The 20914-nt window shown below is 51.9% G+C and overlaps 8 protein-coding genes across 8 annotated transcripts; 5 read left to right on the top strand and 3 right to left on the bottom strand.

Annotated features, from left to right (window-relative positions):
* Positions 1-392: 392 nt before the first annotated feature.
* Positions 393-1939, top strand: BDZ83DRAFT_583580 (arginase family protein; the record flags this gene model as incomplete). The annotated part of the gene is made up of 7 exons (XM_060505676.1): positions 393-483; positions 545-630; positions 686-853; positions 920-1025; positions 1092-1218; positions 1284-1425; positions 1481-1939. The coding sequence occupies 7 exons, from the start codon at positions 393-395 to the stop codon at positions 1937-1939; spliced, it is 1179 nt and encodes a 392-aa protein (XP_060362241.1).
* A 680-nt stretch (positions 1940-2619) lies between these two features.
* BDZ83DRAFT_583556 (carboxylesterase) lies at positions 2620-4243 on the top strand (the record flags this gene model as incomplete). The annotated part of the gene is made up of 2 exons (XM_060505673.1): positions 2620-4134; positions 4193-4243. 2 exons carry the CDS (start codon positions 2620-2622, stop codon positions 4241-4243), a joined length of 1566 nt encoding a protein of 521 aa, XP_060362240.1.
* A 1621-nt stretch (positions 4244-5864) lies between these two features.
* Positions 5865-6469, bottom strand: BDZ83DRAFT_583602 (EthD domain-containing protein; the record flags this gene model as incomplete). The annotated part of the gene is made up of 2 exons (XM_060505678.1): positions 5865-6185; positions 6257-6469. 2 exons carry the CDS (start codon positions 6467-6469, stop codon positions 5865-5867), a joined length of 534 nt encoding a protein of 177 aa, XP_060362239.1.
* Positions 6470-7338: 869 nt separating this feature from the next.
* On the top strand, positions 7339-8754 carry BDZ83DRAFT_583496 (uncharacterized protein; the record flags this gene model as incomplete). The annotated part of the gene is made up of 7 exons (XM_060505667.1): positions 7339-7543; positions 7598-7617; positions 7653-7704; positions 7765-7838; positions 7912-8285; positions 8341-8436; positions 8511-8754. 7 exons carry the CDS (start codon positions 7339-7341, stop codon positions 8752-8754), a joined length of 1065 nt encoding a protein of 354 aa, XP_060362238.1.
* On the bottom strand, positions 8559-11100 carry BDZ83DRAFT_629754 (uncharacterized protein). Its single transcript, XM_060508779.1, has 5 exons — positions 10463-11100; positions 9730-10404; positions 9543-9680; positions 9125-9470; positions 8559-9063 (listed from the first exon to the last, which is right to left on the bottom strand). The coding sequence occupies exons 1-5, from the start codon at positions 10975-10977 to the stop codon at positions 8941-8943; spliced, it is 1797 nt and encodes a 598-aa protein (XP_060362237.1). The 5' UTR covers positions 10978-11100; the 3' UTR covers positions 8559-8940.
* A 1439-nt stretch (positions 11101-12539) lies between these two features.
* Positions 12540-13067, top strand: BDZ83DRAFT_754549 (uncharacterized protein; the record flags this gene model as incomplete). Its single annotated transcript, XM_060514485.1, has 1 exon — positions 12540-13067. The coding sequence occupies one exon, from the start codon at positions 12540-12542 to the stop codon at positions 13065-13067; it is 528 nt and encodes a 175-aa protein (XP_060362236.1).
* Positions 13068-13435: 368 nt separating this feature from the next.
* Positions 13436-16889, bottom strand: BDZ83DRAFT_676427 (spindle pole body component alp14). Its single transcript, XM_060511160.1, has 4 exons — positions 16538-16889; positions 14273-16484; positions 13833-14218; positions 13436-13777 (listed from the first exon to the last, which is right to left on the bottom strand). The coding sequence occupies exons 1-4, from the start codon at positions 16784-16786 to the stop codon at positions 13751-13753; spliced, it is 2874 nt and encodes a 957-aa protein (XP_060362235.1). The 5' UTR covers positions 16787-16889; the 3' UTR covers positions 13436-13750.
* A 2241-nt stretch (positions 16890-19130) lies between these two features.
* BDZ83DRAFT_704473 (WD domain-containing protein) lies at positions 19131-20819 on the top strand (the record flags this gene model as incomplete). Its single annotated transcript, XM_060511492.1, has 3 exons — positions 19131-19338; positions 19405-19570; positions 19641-20819. Exons 1-3 carry the CDS (start codon positions 19301-19303, stop codon positions 20817-20819), a joined length of 1383 nt encoding a protein of 460 aa, XP_060362234.1. The 5' UTR covers positions 19131-19300.
* Between the last annotated feature and the right edge of the window lie 95 nt (positions 20820-20914).

Raw genomic sequence — 20914 nt, 5'->3', positions numbered from 1 at the left:
CGACTCATTTGTCTAGCTCAAAGAGATAAGCCAACCTCTTATCTAAAGGCGCGCCTTAGCCCATGATAGCGCGTGAAACATTCCCAGAGATATCGGAGTTGACTTCCAGGAGTCGGCTTAACCGATGTGGGGGCCCTATTCCCGGCCGTTGGAGCCGTCGGAGTCTCTTGCCTTTGATTAACTCCAACCGTCTGATAGGTGCACCAAGGCTTCAACCTATCGGCCTCGAATCGGCGTTGGTTCTCCTCACTCCAGTCGTCATCTGAACATGCACGCCTTGTCGGATATTATTTAAGCAAATCATACGATGGGCATCATACCAAAATGTCACCTACCAAAGCCAGATCGATTGCGAAACATTCAAGCCAAGAAAACCAATACTCACGTTCAATATGCGTCTTGCAGATGCAATCCTACTCTGCGCGGGTGCTGACCTTGCAGCTGCCCTGAATGTTGGCCCGAACTATCAATATCCCCTTGAAGGTATGTTTGTTCAGTCGTCTCGGTGATTGGTTCCAAGGTTCCTAGCTAAGCTTCTCCCCAGATCTAGACAAAGATCTGCCCTTTTCCCAGCCTGTGACATTTGCGCACTTGGAATGGCAACGTTGTTTAGCGGAGTCGCATAACAAGGTAAATTACCTGCAGCCTAAAAGCCATGCGAAGTTTCATCTGACCTTGAGTTCAGCCTCTAGACATTGCCGTTCTTGGATTCCCTTATGACACTTCTACTTCTTACCGTCCCGGAGCTCGCTTCGGCCCGAGAGGTATTCGGGCTGGGTCGTCCAGGGAGAAGAAAGGGCGTAGTTACAATACCGTGTGGGAGGTTGACCCCTACGAACAGGGGCTGGAAATTGTGAGAGCTTATCTGATTGAACACCCTCATGGACCTTGTAACACTAACACAATACCGCGGTGAAAGATCGACTGTGGAGATGTGCCCATCACGCCGTTCGATGCCAGCCATGCGTTCAAACAGATGGAACAGGCGTATCGACAGATTCTCTACCATCCGACCACCGACCAGAGTAAGTCTACTGGTGTTGGTAACAACAGGCATGCAGAGTAACCACAACCGCTAACCTCCATTCTAGATGAATGGGAACACCCCCGTATCATCAGCCTCGGAGGTGATCACTCTATAGTCTTGCCGATTCTTCGCAGTCTGAAGACCGTTTATGGACCCATCTCCGTCATCCATCTCGATTCACACCTTGACACGTAAGGCTCTTCTCATCAATCGCTCCTGGCTTGTGGCATCGACCACTAACAATGCTCATGCGCAGATGGGATCCTTATGAAGGCTACACTGGAATCGTTTCGAACCAGTCCGCCATTACCCATGGAACCTTCTTCTGGCATGCGAGCCGAGAAGGGTGCATCAGCAAGGGCACGAGTGTTCATGGTGGTCTGAGGACCAAGCTCTTTGTGAGTAGCGATTCATATTAGTTTCACAGTGATCAACTTATCTGACATAATGCAGAGCCCGAAAGACTATGAAATCGACAGAGATGTTGTCGGATTCACCATAATTGAAGCTCATGAGATTGACGATATTGGCATGAGTGGCATTGTCAAGAAAGTCAGAGACGCAGTCGGCAATACGCCAGTGTATCTTTCCATCGACATTGATGGCAAGTTGGGGCCGTCCTATCATGACGAATGTTTAACTGACAACGCTACAGTCCTTGATCCGAGCATTGCTCCAGCTACTGGAACACCAGAGTCAGGCGGTTGGACAACGAGAGAGTTGAAGCGATTCCTCAAGGGTCTTGAAGGACTCAACCTGGTTGGTGCTGATGTCGTTGAAGTCAGCCCGCCTTATGACTCTGTGGCTGAGACAACTTCCGTCGCTGCCGCTGACTTGATTGTCGACATCCTGGCTGGCATGACGAAGAAGAAGACTTTTAATCCGCCCAGAAACGAGAAAGACGAGTTGTAGTCACTGCCTGTCAACAAGGAGAAAAACGCCAATTACTCGCCGCAAAATCATAGCGACAAAGGAGAGAAACTTGGCTGCTCGAGAAAGGCGAGAAGAACCGGACTATTGAGGCCATGAGCTGAGAATATTTTCGAAAAGCCAGTCATGTTTTTGCTCGCTCACCTCACTCTTTTTGGCAAGTCATCCGTAATACCAGGGGGTTTGCTGACGGTGCTTATGGCGATTTACGTAACCTCGTCATCCCCCCTGCTCCCTCAACTCAGTTGAATGTGAGGATGCTTGAAAGTCTGCAACTCATTACCATCAGCTCTATTGAAAAATACTATTCTAGGACAAGGGGAAATCAGCATCTGGGGAACAGAAGATCATGCAAACTTTGAAAAGAAGCATAAATGTGCCTGGGGCTGAACTAACTCCCTTGGAGATCGCTGCAACATCACCGAAAATCCGTTGTAATGGGCTAATCCAGAACGGTCTTCAGTGGGGTTGACAAGGCTTTGAGGTCGTATTTTGTAATTGATATCCACCTTGAAGAAAACGGTGCTGGATAACCGTCTCCTTTTCTCCCGGGAATCCCATCTTGTCAATATGCATTTCACGTTCTCTACATCTTGAAGGTATTGGCCGATTGACACAATATGCACTTCAACGACATGTCGCCATCAGCTGCGGCCCTTGCCATGTTGCTCTCTGGCTTGTTGCCCTCGGTCCTGGCAAGCGTTTGCAGCAACGCAACTCAATCTGCGCCTCACGCCCGCACATCCAAAGGTCTGGTCAAGGGATACCATGACGCAAGTTGCAACTCGGTATTCCTAGGCATCCCATTTGCTGCCACAACAGCTGGCGAAAACCGATGGAGGGCGCCGCAAGATGTGCCAAAGTCCAACACGACGGTGATCGCAACCTCCTATGGTCCTACTTGCCCTCAAGCGATGTCTGGCGCTCTCTACAGCCAGCAAGATGAGGATTGCCTCAACCTCAACATCTGGGCACCCTCTACGGGCGAGAACTTGCCTGTGTTCGTGTACATGTATGGAGGCGCAATGGTCACTGGTTCCAGCAGCAATCCTCAACTTCAAGGGTCCAACTTTGCCCGCAACGGTGTAATATACGTCAACTTCAACACCCGCGAGAGTATCTATGCCTCGCCGCACTCGTCAGAACTCGGCTCAGCGTCTCCCGGGGAATCACAAAACTTCAGTATATTGGACGTCGAAATGGCACTCGACTGGGTCCGTGATAACATCCATGCGTTCGGAGGCAACCCCAATCATGTTGTATTCGGTGGTCATTCGTCCGGAGCCGTGCAGGTCGATCACTACCTCTGGAATCACCCAGATTCGTGGCTCAAGGGAGCAGTGCAGATGAGCGCAAATGCCATGTCCGGGCCGGCATACGCGCCAGTCGATCAAGCACTCGATGCCGTAGCAGCTGAGGTTGGCTGTCCGAAGGCAGGGGATAACCAAGTCGAGTGCCTGCGCAGCGTCGACTCGTACGCTTTCCAGACAGCTGACTTCAACTCAACCTTCAACACGTGGTTCACTCCCGTCATTGATAACCTTACAAGGCAATCTGATTATGCTGCAAGGTTTGCGGCCGGCCAGTATGCATCACACGTGCCCCTCCTTACGGGGACTTCTGATGGTGAGGGCACCATCTTTAGCCTGGTGTATGGTGCCGAAAACAGCAACTTCAGCTCTTGGATCAACACTTTCGATGCGGATAGTGCACACATTGAAGACGACGTCCTACTGTTAGCGTATAATGCTTCTGATTATGAGACAGAGTCCCTCAGAAGTGGTACCCAGTATGGCGACGCCCGTTTCAACTGCGCCGTCGACTATCTTCTTGACCTGCGCAGTGCCAAGCAAGACACCTGGGTCTATAGGTTCTTCGGAGCATACGACAACGTGGTTGGGGTTCCGGGCACGGCACCCACACACGGAACCGAGGTGCCCTTCTTCCATGGTGGCAACGAGTGCTTCGATTCACTTACGGGCGTAACTGAGGCACAGCAGGCGCTGGCTGATTCCATCCATAGTTGGTTCGTGGACTGGATCAAGAACCCGACTGCCGGGCCTGGATGGGCCAAGGGGTCGCCTCAGTCTGGGCCTTTGGTCAAGCTTGGAGTCCCTGGAGACGAGTTGTCTGCCATTAAGGGGTCAACCGGCGATTTCAATGCTCGCTGCAAGTCGGTACGTATCCTGCAATATCTTACTTCCTGTATGAGACATCTTACTGATCACATTTCAGGTCTACGCACCTGCGTTTTCCAAGTACCCGGTCATTCAGTCTCCTCTTTAAGTGGTGTTCTGGCGTATCTGAGCATGCAAGTCCAGTACCGACTCCGGAGATGGAGGCAGGAGTTCGGAAATTTTCATGAAGAGGGCTGGATCGCGAGTATGCACGCATTTTTGATGATGATCTTTCTGGCCCAGTCCACAAGCATGCTCCTCCATAATGGCACCACTAATTAGACTGCGCTTTTCCAGTATCTACTGAAATCGAATATAATACATCTTACTTCTGTTAGACGAGTAAACCCGAAATACCTTGTTGCAGCAACTTAGATTTGCCCATACTGCTGCGTCTTTCACTCATAGGCTATAGCAGATCACATTGTGACATTATTCTCGCTTCCAGTACACAGGGTGACAGGCTTCCCAAAGAACTGAGTAATCTGTTCATGGTCTGTGGAGAAACCAGACAAGCACCGAAGATCCTTTAGGAGCCGGTACCCTGCCACAATGCATCGCGAGCTTCCGACCCAGCAGCATAATAGGAGAGGGGACAGTCACTGGGTTTGTCTCTCAGCCAAGTAAAGAAACTGGTGTGATCATCTTGCAGCCAAATGATATCCAATCTGCAAGGTTCATTCATACGTACAAATCCTCTTTCCTCTATTAAACAATATTTGAGCCATCAGAGCACTCCTCGCATGCAAGTACCTTGTTGTAAGCAATGTCTCCTGGTTCAGGCACAAAGTTCACGCCAGATAGGTACTAGATGGACATGGACCCTGGTCACCTGCTGCTCGCATACTGGCGAGCCTCCTCTTTTGCTCCTATCTTTGTTCTTGGGGTCGTTCTTTTGCTAGACGGCTACATGTCTCTGACTTGGCTGACGCTCTTGTTTGTCATGTCCGAAAGTTGATGTACTACGGCTGTCTTCATCTGTTTTCTTACTTTTTTTTCTCTATGCTCAGTAATCATGCGGAATTTATCCGTGTTTATGAGCAGACATTGATGGTCCCCGGTTCAAAAGGCTTGTGAAATAGAATTGCCCCCGGTTCCAACAGAAAATGGTCTGCCAGGGGTTTACGTGGTCCTTGTCCGCATGCAGAATCGAAAGACACTCCACACCCTTCACTATCCCAAGCGGAAAGACTTTCCGATAGGTCCCCTTGCAGACTCCATTTGCTCTTACACGCAGTGTTGAAATTGGCCTTGATCCCCACGACCCTTGCTGAAGAGCCCAACCGGAGAGACGGATATGGCCTCCGTCGCCGCGGATCCACTTCCGCCCGGGGTATGACGGTGATGTGGGATAGAACTTCGACCGCATGTGACCCGTCGTATTTGATGCGATGATTTGACAACAACCAACAGCACATTCTCCCATTTCAGAACACATTCCGCAAAGCTGCCGGGAGCCTTGTTGCCACTATCGCCAAGATCATACAAGTCATTTCTCATCAAAGAAAAGAGAGATGAATTGGCAGCACATTGCCATTGAGCGACATGTACATGAGTGGGGAGTAGACTTGCGGATTTCACGCGGTCAAGTGATGTAATAGGATTGAAGAGCCAACACATCTACTGGATTATTACATGTACTCGGGTCTCCGGTTAAATTACTCTATACGGCAGGCTGCTCTCTCTTGCAAAATCTAAGTTGAAATAAATGGTGGATTTCCACCCAAGCCCTACAGGTACGACTCAAAGATTTTCTGAAACTTTTCCCGCGTAGCCTGACTTCCCACCCACACATCCTGCTTCCCATCAACGATCTCGATGTCGGTACCAACAAATGTTGCGACCATGCCGTTACCAAAAGCACCCTTGTCGATGAAGACATGCTCGTCAGGCTCAACAACAGCAAGGTAGTAAGGGTGAGAAAGCATTGCCGTGAGGACGGCGGGAGACTTGTACAGGAACATGGCAATGCCGTCAAAGTCAACAGGGACGGTAGACGCTGGCACGGTTGAACCTGCTTCGGTGGGAAGAATCTGGCCACCGACTTGGATCTATGACAGGATCAATTTATGCTCCTTGCTGGCTCGCAGTAGTGCAAAATACGGGGTTCCAGTTCACAAACCTGCTGGTAACGCGTGATGTTGAAGTGCACAGCCAAGGGGGCGACCTTGGGGGCGTGCTGGGTCTGCCAGTAATCCCAGAACTGCTCCTGGGTCAAGTTGGTCGCTCGCTTGACGTAGGTGACCATCTGCGCCTGCCCAGTATTTGAGCATGCGGCCATACCGCTGGCGATCAGCGTGGCTGCGATGGTGAGCGGGACGGAGAGGCGGACCATCTTGGCTGAGATTAGGTTGAAGATGAGAGTGAGAAAGAACGAAGAGGTGCCCGAGTACCTGGACTTGACTTGTGTCTCCTGGGGTTCCAGAAAGAAAGAATGGAATGGATCTGAGCCTTTATGTCTTTCGATCTTGGGTGGGTTCCGGGCCGGGGCTCCAGCTCAGGTTGTCGGAATCCAATATTGTTCACAATACCATGCTCTATTAAGATTGGCTGCAAGGGTTGCTGTTGTTTGCGTCGTTGGCATGATGAGTATCTCATGGTTCGGTTCTCGCGGTTGATCAATAGAGAGTCTAGACTCGTGGTCCAGAATCTACCAACTGTGCCACTCATGCTCTCGCAGGACGGTCATTCGATCCACGCCGGTTGAGAACGCAAGGGTTTGAGTAACCAGGTATCACATCGGTCCGGATGTTCAACTAATATTCGCGAAACTTGCTGCAGGTAGGCAGCCCTGTCCTGCGTTGCTTGGCCATCTGATGCGTGACAATATGTACAGAACAAGGTCCATCCGAAAGCAAGGGCCCATGCAGTTCTCCAGGCCAGGGGCGATGCTCCTGTTGGTTGACAGATAACAGCAATGTGATAGCTCAGCCCGCCTCCTCAGAGCCCTTCCCAGTCACATCAGTCATGTTTAATATAATCTGAGGACCGAATACTCGTCATTTGCCGTGATAAGGTGAGCACAATGAAAGATCAGAGCCCAAGCAGATCAGAGAATGGAATGTGCGCAATGCTTAAATATTGAGGGTTGCAGCTGTTTGTTCGCGTAGTATGTAGGGATGGCTTTTTCGTCAGTCTGTCTTTTCTGAATTTTTATCTTCCTCTCCGTTGGGCTTCTGAGATCGTCAACACTGGGTCATTCTCATGGCCGAGTTTCCAGCCACTAATGGCATCACAACTGTCATCAAAGCCCCCGAGGGTTACCTGGTAGATTTGGAGCATCCGCAACAACAAAAAGTGCTCGAACATTATCTGGTGTTTGGAATCTTGGGGCCCTTGGCATTTTTGACTCTGATCCAGAGATTCTACACGAAGTTCTGTCTATCCGATGGCCCAAAGATCGACGATTGTGAGTGACTTGGCATCACGCAACCATGCTGTTGTTGACGTTCATTCCCCACAGTTCTGATATTCTTCGCATGGGTAAACATCTGACACACCGCTATGTGACCCCGAAGGAAACTGATTCTCTCAAGGTTTGTTCTGTTGTTATGCAGTCGGTGCAAATATGTAAGATGCTATACCTTCAGGTTCTCGGGGCTCGATCAAGACACTGATATCGTACTTCAGGGTCTATATCGATAGGGGGTTTGGGTCACCACGCCTTCGAGATGTCCATACAGATATACGAGAAGCATATGCTGGTGAGTGTTCTGGTCGATGTCGAAATGGATGCTGTCGATGTCAATTTGCCTTCAATTCTGACATATCCCATAGAGCTCTTATATTGTTGCCCCGGTGTTTATTACCTGCAACGGCTTGACGAAAACCTCGCTTCTGACCGCCTATCTCAATATTTCACCACAAAGATGGTACCGAAACGCGATACTGACAGCCATTGCTATGGTTGCTGCATACACTGTCATCATCGCGTCACTTCTCCTTTTCCACTGTCAACCCATTCGCACAAACTGGGACCCGTACACCCCCGGAACATGTCTAAACTCAGCAGAGCTCTACATGGCCATCGCCGTTTCCAACATTGTTTCTGACGTTGTCCTTTTCATCATACCAATCCCCATGGTTCTTCGTTTGCAGATGCGGCCAGCTGTCAAAGTCGGCGCCGTGCTCATGTTTGGCATTGGATCCATGTATGAGTACCACATTCCAGCCTATCGAGGAGAGGTATACTGATTCCCTGCCCAGAACTGTTACAACATCTGTCGTCCGTATGATTTACTTGCAGTCACTTCTTTCATCCAACGATATTCCATGGGTAGCAGCCCCGGCAAATGTCTGGTCGTAAGTCCTCAATCCCATCCTCCTCCACAGCCCTCCATATGCCAGGCTTGTAACTAACGACTTCCCGCTTAAAGTTTTGTCGAGGTGAATCTATTCATCACATGCGGATCAATGCCTACCCTGCGCAGATTCTTTCGGGGAATGGCACCGAGACTCATTGCCTCGGAAGGGTCGAGAGTGAAGGAAAGCACACACCCCAGTATTTCTCGAGGGCCGCGTAGCAGATACTCACAGTTTGACGTTGAGATGGATAGCCTTTCCAGTGAAAGTGGAGTTTTGGAAGAAAGCAAACAGCGCAAATCAAAAGCGGGAATATGATTTGAAAAATCCTCTATTATCGACAGCCTTCGGTGGAAGCCACCTAATTCAAATATCTCAATGAGGTCTGGTATCTCGATTCTATGAGGCTCTTCTTCAATGGTAGTACAAGCTTTACACAATCCATATTCAACCGATTGTGCTATGATTTGATTCTTTTGTCTCTTTCAATACTAAAGGATATTATTACTGAATAGATAATTCTATACCTGTGAATTCTACTTCCTTGATAGTAACCTTGGACAGTTGAGGCGAGTTGGGGACTTCGAGCAAGCTCCTAAGACCCCTACGATTCGCAGCTACAATGGCCTGCGCGGAGATTGATTAGCTCTATACGCCATGGAATCAACGGCCCTGACATGAAGCCTACCTGTGCGAGCACTTTTGCAACGCTCCCTGGGAGATTCACAGCACAGGACAATAATTTTACTCTTGAATCAAGGAAGGATCTTGCGACGCCGCCTATGCGTTTCAATCCAGGGACGCCTTCCAAGAGCTCATGACCGTGATACGTCACGACCAGAAAACAAGGGGCATCCGGTCGCGCTCCGGAGACTTCGTTCACTAAGTCTTGGATTTCGACCCGCACCACGTTCTCCTTGCTTACGAGAATCAAGAATGCGTCCGCATATTTGTATAACTCTTGCGTGAGAGAGCGATCACCTTCTAGTCCTGTCGTGTCACGCAAGTCAAGACCCAGTAATTTACCACGCACACTGTCTATATCAGCACGTGATTCGTGGACAGTTTTGACAGACAAGAGTTTTGGTGTTGCCAGAGACACGTACCGTACTGCATGCCGAGAATAGTGAGCACGATTTGGGATGTGTACATCTTTTTCGGATGATGACATCAACCATGTTTGGTTGACAAAAGTATCAATCATCTCACTCTTAAGCGATTTAGAGTCTCCTACTATGACAACACTAAACTCCTTAACATGAAAGCCATTTGGAGAGGAGATGAAGTACTCACGTGACAGTTGTCCACCCTTCATATTGAATTTCGAGCTTTCTGTACGCGACGTCATCAGACTGATCAAATTTGGAAGCAAATGTCCCCGCCAGTCTTTTCCCCCTGATGACGGCTCGAGACAGGGAGTCGCTACGTGCCAATGGTCTGGGGCCAGTCCGGTCTTCCATGGATTGCTGCTCCATCAAAAGATTTGAAAATATTGACCCTGGTGCAATCTTGTTCATCTCCTTGAGAGTGATTGGCAATCTAAACGCCGACAGAATGGAAATGTTGCTGATGCTGAGACCTGAGAGCATACTCCAAGCACTCGTGGGGGCGTTGGATGTTGTGAATGAGGATCTGTCTGTTTCGCGGTCTTGGGTCCGTTTATAAACCCTCGATTGGCCCAGGTCGAGCTCGAAATTCCTTCTTGATAGCGTCGTGATCGGTGATCCGTCCAAAGGTTGTGGCCTCCGAAAGACGGATGAAGGGGATCCGCAGATAACACTTTGTGTAGATCCAGGTCTACTCATTATTGAGGACGCATCGTCCATGAACTTGACAGACCTTGTGTCCCACGATGCTTCGCTGTCAAGCAGCTTCAAATTTTCGGCCAATGTTCGGTTTTGCTCGAGAATTTCGTCCACTTTGGCCAACATAGTGGCTTGAGAGCGAATCGCTTCTTCTTGGGTCTCGCTACGACAAGATGAATCAATGTTAGAATACCCAGTACCTCTGACTATCTGCTACTCACCTGTTTAGGATTGTGACCATTACAGCCAATGTTGACTTCTGAGACTCCAATAGGGGAAGAAGAGCCAGGATCTTCTTTTCGTGCCACAGCGCCCATTTCATCCGGGACCGCAGCCCATCCTGCTGGCAGACGATGGATTCGAGTTTTGAAAGGGTCAGCACTGAATGCGTGATGACGATGGAAAGGTGATCGAGCTGAATCATGTTCTTGCGGGAACTGGGGAAGCTGTCGATGGAATGAAGCAGCTTGTGGACAGAAGACAGAGTTATCTTCGTCTCTTCAATTAGTTGAAACATTTGCATCGCGGACTCGGGGGCATCGATGGCGCTGGAGACGAAATTGTAGGTGGTGTTGTATACTTTGACCGCGGTGGCCAATAATCCAGCAACCGAGCCAGCGATACTGAGAGGGTCGGCCATGTTGGTCACTCTGATTCGCAGAGGATATCTGAAAGACGGGAGCGGCTCTGGAGGAAGAATTTTGGAAGGAGTGATACTGTCTTGAGATACCCGCATAAAAGATACTGGTCACCAGTATTTACAAGAAGGCAAACGTCCCGGCGAAATCCCTCCTGGGGATCGAGGCTTCCAAGTCTTTCAGCTTCGTATCATCCTTGTTGGACGTGCCTGGCGCCAGGGGAGTTGGAGGCTTAGGCGCTTTTACCCCTGACCAGATGACAAGGCAGACCTGCAGGTCGGCCTTTTGGTCACCTTTACTAACCGCCATTACTGGCTCATCATGCTAGAGAAAGTAGACCGCCTAGTCGGGCGCCTTGAAGGTTGCCTACTGGCGAACCACACCTATGGAAAAAGCCTTGTAATTATTTGCAAAAAGCAATGTTTCATTTTTCAATAATTGTCAAACCCTTCGCCACACCACAGCCTTCGAGGGTCGCGAACGCATATGGACGTGATGGAGCTCACACTCCTAATGAATCTTGCTTCTGTTGAAGTGACATTTGTTTTCGATCGTTGGGCCAACGGCAACTGAGTCGGCCGATTGATGGGCCCTCTCAAGATAATCAACTTAGTCTTTACTGTATCTTGGGAGAAATTGCATTCAAAAGGCACAGACAAGACCCCCTTCCAATAGTCTCAATTCCCAGACCAGGGGGGGGGGGCTGGTCGCTCAGAGTGTCCTGGTGATGTGTTTACACTTGTAGTAACCCATGAGGTGGTTCTCCTGAGTACTCGGCCAAAGTTGCGCCAGAGTTGCGTTGTGACAATGAGGGAAAGGTGAGGTGTTTTGCCAAAGATGAAGACGAGATGTTAAAGAAAGAGAACTCGGTCAAGCACAACTAACTACTTTCCTAACTACTAGGTAAGTGGTCTACAATAAAAAGTCAACGTCGGCTAGCAACCCATCGCCCGCATCAGGCGGGGCCGTAAACCCGGCGTCCCCTCTCGGCCCCCCGAACCAAGCTTTCTCATCCGGACTTTCCAACGTCAAAGCTCCCCCTCCTCACACAATAACACCACCGAAATCTCAAGTCAGGGAACCCCCACCGACTTCCAAAACCTTCTAACACGCTCTACGCTCCGAAACCAAACACCAGAGTGAGAACGTTGGTCTGATGTTTCCACCACACGATGACCTCACCTAAATCCCCAGGCAACTGCCAAGAACCTTTCGCAAACCCCTCTTCTTCACCCACGGCCCCCGGCCTTCGGGAAAACACTGACTACCGTACTGTGCAGTATATACGCCTCCTCAACTTACCGACTAATGAACTTTCCCCGGCAGTCTGCAGCCAGAAGGTGTCAAAACTGGCAGTCAATGACACTTGACACCGTTGTGGCCCACACGTACGCACGCGGCACGCCCGCACCACACCGCACAGGTGCGAGTTGTTTGGACTGTTGTTGCGATCCCCTCTTTTTCCCGATCCCAACTTTGATGCGGCCGGTGGAATCATGGAGAAAAAGCTTCTTTCGTCTTCGGTGGGTGGTATAAGTTCCCGGCCTCTGGAACTCCCCCACTCCTCAACCCTCAAGTCCAAGAAACCGCGATAGTTGTCACTGTCGCTCGACTCTGAAGCCATCATCACAACAATCACACAACTAAACACCACAAAACAATGCGTCTAACAACATCCCTCCTCGCCCTCCTCCTCCCAACAACCCTCGCCCTCCCCACCGCAAAAGACAACAAAGTCTTCGCCCCAACCCCCGACTCACCACCCCCCCACGACCTCGGCCTCCACACGGGCAAAATCGGCGTAGACAACGTCGACCTCTCCGCCCTACGCGTAGACCCCGTCCGCGTCATCAGCAGAATCCAATCATCCTCGCACTTTACCTCGTCTCTCCTCACAAAGCGTCGAGACGTGCTGCTCGAGGAACAAGACGGACGGATCAATATCGCCAAACAGAAACGCTCGCATATTCAGGTTGATCCGGTCGAGGTAAATGTTCATATCATGAGACCTTCTGTTCATACGGTGCCTGCTGGTGGGAAGAGTGCCAAGGTGGAGGAGGTGCAGAGGGAGACGGGTAAGGAAGGGGATGAGGGTGCGAAGGATGTGGAACCGAAGCCCAAGTACATTCCAAAGTTCATGCTTGATTATAGTACGGGTGGATGGTTTAGGCGTTTTATCCGATTCTAAGGATAGGACTTCGCTTGAGGCGCCGGGTAGGGAAAATCAGGCCTGGTTGATGGCGGTCTCGACTTGCGTTTCTCGGCTTGTACGCAACATTGTCTTGTGTTTATCGGCTTGTTCAGCGAGTTATTTGCGTACATCAAGCTTGGGAGGTATATTGTCGTGCAATCTTGGGAATTTTGGGAGGGTGGTTTTGATTTTGGGCGTATTGGACAATGGGATGGGAAAGAAATGGATGAAAATAGGGATCGTTTTGTGAAGGCAGTGAACTTTCGCAGATGCAATTCGTATCCTGGTTAACTAGATACGATGGTATAGTTGTGATGAAAGCGACAATAACACGATAGCAACTGCCGAGGCTCTTATACCTTGATAGTGACTGGTATCGCAGACTCTTATTCATAATCATCGTTAATTAAGTACACTCGCGCCCCTCGAGGTTATACAAGCGAGCCGACAATAGAGGTGAAAATGCATAACTCATACAGACGAAAATTGCCTGTCCTAACTGCAGGCCGAAGATGAGGTATGGGGTATGCTTCCGACGCCAGTGATATGCAACCAAGAACACGCAGGACCCCCCCCCTCCCTTTGAACCGTGACCATTACGAACCCCAAACAAAGCTCCTCTTCATGTTCACGTCAGTATTTAGCGGGCCATCTGGCACCGGGTGGTTCAGTGGTCGAGCTCAAGGACGGGCAAATCCTTGCTTCGCCTAAGAATTGTTAGTGATGTGGAATAGATGACACCGGATCAAGAGGTGAACTGACCTTCATTTGTTCAATCCTGGCTTTCAGTTGGCTGGTCACTTCAGCTGCACGCTTCCAGCTCTCCACACCGTTGTTGTTCGAGTTCATGCCACCGCCTCCACCGCCGCCACCGCCGCCAGACGAGTATGATGGTGCCGGTATATCATCAACGGGGGTGGCCGCAGAGCTCCTGTAGCCTCTAGCAGGGCTGCCGCGTCCGGAAGATGCACTGCCCGTATACCTAAGTTCGGGACTAAGTGCTTTTGAGCGAGGGTAGTGATGATCTCCGTTCTCCTTCTCCTCAGACATGTTGCTGGCGTAACTAACACGATTGTGTCGAGCAGAAGATGAGCCGTAGGATGCGTCGCGGTAGATACCAGCGTCGTCGTGTGTAGGCGAAGCAAGACCTGCGACTAAATCAGTACATGGCCACACACTAGTAGAAGAAGGTGCTATCTTACCAGGACTGCCCATGCCTGTCCTCGAGTTCAGGGCCTCGGCGTGGTTGAGCGCTCTCTTAAGGCGGTCCAGCTCCCGTCGGAGACGATCATTCGTTGATTCTGTGGCCTCTGCATCACTTCTCGCACGAACCAACTGCGTCTCCTTGGCCTTGATGCTGAGGACATCGCGGGTGTGGTCTTCGATCAGACCGGCGTTTTGGTTCTTCAATTCTTGAATCTCAGACATGTACTTGCTCCTTTCATGCCTCATTTCCTCCACTTGGCGTGTCAGGCGCTCGTTTGCCGATCTGAGTTCTTCGAGCTCAGCCCGCTCCATTGCCGTGAGTCCACTGGACGGCGGCGGCGATGCAGGGGGCATCTGAACAGGAGCGGCAGCAGGTTTCGCAAGGGACCGTCCTGCAAGACCACCTCTGCCGAGGCCAATGCGAGGCTGAGGCGGGGGAGGGGCAGGCTCATCATCGTCGGGCATAATTGGTGCGGCAGCAGGGCGTCGAGGAGAGCCGGCCGCTGGCGCACCCAGGGGGCGCTTCGATTTGAGGCCGGCCAAGCCCGAAGGCTTTGGCATGCCCATCTTCGTGCCTGCGGGTTTGGGACGAGATGAAGCTTGCGGGGAGAGGGGTTCCGGGTCGACGGGCGGCGGGGCGCTTGCCGCCGGCATGGCCGGTCTCTTCATGCCCAGGGGCTTCTTCCCTCCGACGACCTTCTTTGGAGGCGGTGCCTTGGCAGCTGGCGGGGGTGCCTTCGGCTTCTCCTTTGCCTTGACTTCAGCCGTCTCGAAGAATTCTTTGATTTTCGTCTTGCGGATATCGTCTAGGCCTTCCATGTGCGGGCCCATACCGCGCTCGCCAATGATCTTCATAACAGTGCCCAAAATCTCAGCACCGCCTGAACGGAGGCCCTCGCTGGACTCGGTCAACAGTTTCTTGCCCGCCTCGACAATGGACGCGATCTCCGGCTTACTCGGCACATCGCGTGTCGTTCTCAGGCAACGAATCAGGAACTTCATGGTGCCCTCCTTGATCTGGGGGTTCTTGTGGACGAGGTAGGTGTTGATGTCTTCGAGACAGTCAGTCAGACTTGTCGCCAGGAAGACTTGGTCAAGCGCGGCGCCGAGAGCATCCGCCACTGTTGCCTTCTTCTCCTTCAAGCGTTCCATAATGGGTTGCATCACAGTAGTGCGGTGTTTCGCGTAGCCTTGCCTCAATCCCTTGGCCAAGACCTCGATACACTGCGCGGCTTGAGTCACAACCGCAACGTTGGCGTCCTTCATGCACTTTGCCAGCCCTCGGTTGATCTCGTTGAAGTCGCCATCCTTGATTCTTGGCACGTTGATTGCCGCGTAGAGACCTTCCACTGCCTCCTTTCTCTCCTTCCATTTGGACGAGGCCAAGGCTTCGTTAAAGTTGGCGGGGATCTTGCCAAAGACATCCTGGGGTTCCGCCAGGTCAAAGGCATCCATCTCGGCTGGTTCCTCGCCATAGTCTCCGCCATCATCGTACTCGTCGTCCGCTCCGGGCGGGGGCGCACGTGCCATGGCGGCTTGTTGTGAGCGCAAGAATCGTTCTTGCTTCGGAGCTGGCTCGGCCTTGATCTTTTCGAATTGCGCCTCGAGGTCGGTCTGCTGAGTGGGTTTCAAATCGCCCCAGAACATGGGCTTCATGGCTTCGCGCAGCCATCGGTAGAATTCGACCGCAAGGTTCGTCGCGGCAGCACGGACATTCTTGTCGGCATGACCAAATGCCTTGGGGAGGACCTTCAACACGGGCTTGGGGTCGACTGTCTTGCATCCGAAGTTGTGGTAGATTGCGGTCAGGGCGGTAATAGCCGCGGCGACAACCTTGGGTTGCTTGTTGGCAAGCGCCGGGATAATCTCTTCGATGACTGGGGCGGCAACATCGAGTTCGACGAGTAGTAGAAGAGCTTCGAGAGACGACTCCTTGGCGGCGGCACGTGTTGAAGGCAAACCCTTTTCACAAATAGGCCCTATCGTAGTTCCGCGTGTCCTTGTGCAGTGTTCCTTTCCTCCGAATTTGAGAAACGCGCAGTACGCTGCCAAGCCATCTTGTTGAGCAGCAACGTTGGAATCGGCGACGGCGCCTTTCCAAAGGCCCGAGTCGGAGAGAAAGGGTCTGAAGGCATTGTCGTACTCGTCGGCAGTGGCAGCGAAGGCTTTTGCGGCGTCTTCGTAGGCCTGTTTTCTTACTTTCCAAACCTGCGGCGCGTCAGCGCATCAAACACGGCGCAGCAGAGGCGGCAATGTCATACCTTGTGGGTAAACCTATCCTGGAGGGGAAGGGAGCTAAAGTCTTCTTCTTCAGCCATCGGAATGGAGGCTTGCTGGCGGGGTGTAGGAGGGACCGGTTTGGGTGTTGGAGGAGCTGGAGTGTGAGGAGGAGGAGGAAGAGCTGAATCGGGGGCGCAGTTCTCCTTGTCGTGGATGTCTGGCTTTCTGAAGCTAGCTACACGTCTGATTAGCCTGGAGAGGGAACGAGTATGTTTGAGATGACGGTCCATATTGAGGAAGGAGGACAGTCACAAGCTGCAGAACGCAATGGTATGCAGGCTGCCGGCAGCTGCAGGCGCAGTGACTGGCGATGTCTGTGGTGATATGGGCGCAAGAGACTGGCATGACTTACAGAATGACGGCCAAACTGGACCAGATCAGGTGAGTTTGAGGTTGTCGCAGCAGCCAAAGACTTGTTGATCGTCAAGCCAATATGGGATTGGCAAGGTACCTGGCAGTGAGCGAGGTAAGTGCGAGCTGTCGAGGTATCCGTTGAGGTATTGGAGATTGCAAAGAAGGTTCCTAGGAGTGTAGGAATAGGAATAGGCAAGGGGAGATCGAGAGATGTGAGGTATGTGCGGTGGTGGTTCTCGTGGAAACAAGGGACCGGGACTGGAGGAAGTCAAATCAGGTCTTGGAGATGACAGAGAAAAAGGAGACTAGAGGTAGTTCCCGTAGCGTGGTTGTTGCAGGTGAAGGTACAAAGCCAACGTCGCCAGTCTGAGGGTTGTGGAATGTGGAGGAAAAGTACGGCTGGGGTTTCTTTTGTTTGTGCTGGTCCGAGGAGCACAGGGAATTTTGGTTGTCGGGACAAGGGCGGAGGGGACGGGCCCAGCAGGTGCTTTGGTGCTTGGCCGTGGTGCTTGGATGGGGTTCACCGTTCACCTCAAGGCTGCGGTCCTGTCAGGGTTGCCAGTTGGTGGGCGCCTGCATTGGGTGCCCTTTTCTCCCTGTTCCTGGCCTGACGTGTTTGTGTGTGGGGGGAGCACAGCAGCTGGGCGCGCATCGGGCAATTGGGCATGAATATGATTGGGTCGCTGGTCTCTCGGGTCAACATAGGTCACATGATTACTCTTGATGCTTGACCAATCGATAAGATTGGATAACCTTGATGGCGGGGCAATCACCATTCACCTGTCTTCACCTTCCATTGGCCTCACCTCAGGCTGACTGACCTTCTTCCCAGAACCTTAGTCATGAAAGCTAGAGCCAGCCATTAAATCAAATTACTTTCTTTTTCCTCCTCTCTGCTTCCCGACGCAAGCACCCAAGATGCGCTTGCTCAATTTGCGCATTAATGGCCGTTGTAAGCCACTCAAACATATCCACTCATTTAAAGGCGGTAAATCATGCCATGAATCAGGCAATTCCACCCTGGGGCTTACACGGTAGTGAAGTAGTTCGGCCCCTAATAAGTGATGATGCTGCAAGTGTCTTTTCTCTGAAGAAATAATGTCCTGTCTGACCTCGCTGGTTGACTGCGACAACTGCAAAAGTGGCTGCACCGCATGTTGATGCTGAAGAATCTCAGGCCAATCAAAGCTCTGTCTATTGCCATAGGAACGGTCCAACACTGTGATGTCATTGGGGGAAAGAGGGACGTACACCTCTAGCCCTCCACACTATCCAAGTGAGACCAGCTGGCGGGACATTAGCCACACTACCATCCCCAAAACTCCCATCAATCCGTATGTGCTGCACCAGCCACACTTCATCCCACCCCACCAAACAGGGTTGACCTCTTTTCTCCCATCTTTTCCCTCTACCAGTGCCACACGCATTGAACACTCGTCGTCGTCGAAGAAGTTTCCCCAGGGTCCCATACGCTCATACGGATACAGCGTACAGAATATCTGGGTCTCGCATATCGGAGGGTCCCTCGTACGCACCGCCTCATCTCCCACCAACTCTTCAGGGAATTCCCTACGTAGCCAACGCCGCCTGAAGCACATGAAACATTTCGCCTTTCCGGCTCCTGCCCACCTTCAAGCGTCACCTTTTGGCTGAGCCTCGCACTTGCACCCCTCGCCTCGTCTCGCCTCGCATTCTTGAACATATTGTCTCTCCTCCAAAAAAAAAAAGTCACGGCTTCTAGACATATCCACGTACTCTGCAAGAAACTCGATCCAATCCTGCAATCTATCGTTACAACACACAGAGATATGCTGCCCAACGCCTGGGAGCCCAACCCCTGACTGAGAACACCCGCCAAAGAAAAGAGACACAGCGAGAGAGGAACTATCCACCCTTGCACACAGCCAAAGAATATCGAGAGCTTGGACACCAACAACACCGACACCGCCTTTACAACTCCGCGAATATCTGCCACTTGGCCCTGGTCCCCGCCAATTCGACCCTGACCTGCCCGACCTCTGCATCTTGCCGTCGCTGCAATAAAATATCCGATTAACGAGGCTACCAATTCCCGTCCTCCCCGACCGCCTCCGAATTTCCATCAGCCTTGTCTTTCCTTTCGGTCAGCTTCTGCCACCTCCGATTGCACGTGGCGCGCCCATCGCGGTTGCTGCGATACCACTACCACTACCACCACCACCACCACCACTACCACCGACAGACGGAGCCCCGAGCACCGTCTTGCAGACGTATCTCGATAACAAACCATCAAACCAGACCTCCTTCGTTTCCATCCGCTCGTGTGCGCCTTGCCGTGCCGCCGGTTTTTCTCAACTCTGTAATTATTTGCAAACAATCCGTTACTTACGTAGCTTCCACCGTCTGCCAGGATGAGCCAAATCCTCACCCCTCGGCAAGCAGAGGAGCTGTAGGTTCCCCTCCTCTTCGCCCAGAGAGCGGCCATGGACGCGACATACTGACCAGCCGGTGGCAGGCACAAGGCCATTATCGCGTACCTCTCCTCGAGCAACCTCCCTAATGCCGCAAATGCCCTCAGAGAAGAATTGCAGATTGGCGACTCTTTCGATGCCGCCACCTCGAAGAAATATGAGGGATTGCTGGAGAAGAAATGGACCAGTGTAGTGCGACTTCAGAAAAAGGTTCGTTGAGCCCCCAGTGGCCTTGGACAATTGCATCCAGCGGCGCTGACCGAGATATTGTTCTCTCTAGATCATGGAACTTGAGTCTCGAAGTGCTTCTCTGCAATCAGAACTCGACAATGCGACACCAACCTCACTATCTCGACGGAATCAGGACCCTACCAGCTGGCTGCCACGTTCCCCCGCCCGACACACCTTACAATCCCACCGCGACCCGATCACCTGCGTAGCATTTCACCCCGTCTTTTCGTCGCTGGCCTCCGGTTCCGAAGACTACACCATTAAAATCTGGGACTGGGAGCTGGGCGAACTCGAGAGGACGATCAAGGGTCACACAAAGGCCGTTTTGGACGTTGATTTTGGAGGGCCCCGCGGTGCTACGCTGCTCGCCTCATGCTCGAGTGATTTGACCATCAAGCTATGGGACCCCTCAGACGAGTACAAGAACATTCGGACGTTGCCTGGCCACGATCACAGCGTCAGTGCGGTTCGATTCATTCCGTCGGGGGCCGCAGGTGCCACAGGAAACCTTCTCGTGTCAGCGAGTCGTGATAAGACATTGCGGATCTGGGATGTGTCAACAGGTTACTGCGTCAAGACACTGCGCGGGCATGCGGATTGGGTACGAGATGTCTGTCCTTCGCCGGATGGACGCTACCTCTTGTCAACCGGGAATGATCAGACGGGCCGCCTCTGGGATATCAGCGCTTCGAATCCCGAAGTCAAGTTGATGCTGGTCGGCCACGAGCACGTTGTGGAATGCTGCACGCTCGCACCGCCAACGGCTTACAGTCACTTGGCGTCATTGGCCGGCCTGAAGAAGGCTCCGCCCGCAACGAACACGGCCGAGTTCATGGCAACGGGCAGCCGTGACAAGGCAATCAGGTTATGGGACGCTCGTGGAAACTGCATCAAGACTCTGCTGGGACATGATAACTGGGTACGCGCGCTGGTTTTCCACCCCGGCGGCAAGTACTTGCTCAGTGTATCTGATGACAAGACTTTGCGATGCTGGGATCTGGCGCAAGAGGGCAAATGCGTCAAGGTCCTTGACGACGTCCACGGCCACTTTGTTTCTTGTCTGCGCTGGGCCCCTGGCATTGCGCGGGAGGCGGCCACCAACGGCGATGGTGCCAATGGCGCCAACGGAACACCGAGCAAAGCGGCGGCAAAGCCCCAGGATGTCTCGATACGCTGCGTCATCGCAACGGGAAGTGTCGACCTGAACGTGCGCATATTCGCCAATTAAACAGCACCCTCACATTGAGGACATTTGACGACAGACGACATATGGGGCAGACGACATCATAAGATAACGTCGCGACGATTGCCGAGGGCGACTCG

The sequence above is a fragment of the Colletotrichum acutatum genome (assembly GCF_030867785.1).
Source record: "Colletotrichum acutatum strain CBS 112980 chromosome Unknown BDZ83scaffold_83, whole genome shotgun sequence".
In the NCBI taxonomy this organism is placed as follows: Eukaryota; Fungi; Ascomycota; class Sordariomycetes; order Glomerellales; family Glomerellaceae; genus Colletotrichum; species Colletotrichum acutatum.
This window is presented reverse-complemented; position numbering and strand designations above follow the sequence as displayed.

What these genes read in the sequence shown, in the direction of transcription:
- BDZ83DRAFT_629754 (XM_060508779.1), bottom strand. Translation starts at nt 10,977, where the DNA reads ATGCGGGTATCTCAAGACAGTATCACTCCTTCCAAAATTCTTCCTCCA. An exon ending in TATTCTCGGCATGCAGTACG is followed by an intron (nt 9,471 to 9,542) that starts GTACGTGTCTCT and finishes TGATATAGACAG; the next exon opens with TGTGCGTGGTAAATTACTGG. An exon ending in TTGCAAAAGTGCTCGCACAG is followed by an intron (nt 9,064 to 9,124) that starts GTAGGCTTCATG and finishes ATCTCCGCGCAG; the next exon opens with GCCATTGTAGCTGCGAATCG.
- BDZ83DRAFT_676427 (XM_060511160.1), bottom strand. Translation starts at nt 16,786, where the DNA reads ATGGACCGTCATCTCAAACATACTCGTTCCCTCTCCAGGCTAATCAGA. An exon ending in AGGATAGGTTTACCCACAAG is followed by an intron (nt 16,485 to 16,537) that starts GTATGACATTGC and finishes GACGCGCCGCAG; the next exon opens with GTTTGGAAAGTAAGAAAACA. An exon ending in CCAGGATTGAACAAATGAAG is followed by an intron (nt 13,778 to 13,832) that starts GTCAGTTCACCT and finishes AACAATTCTTAG; the next exon opens with GCGAAGCAAGGATTTGCCCG.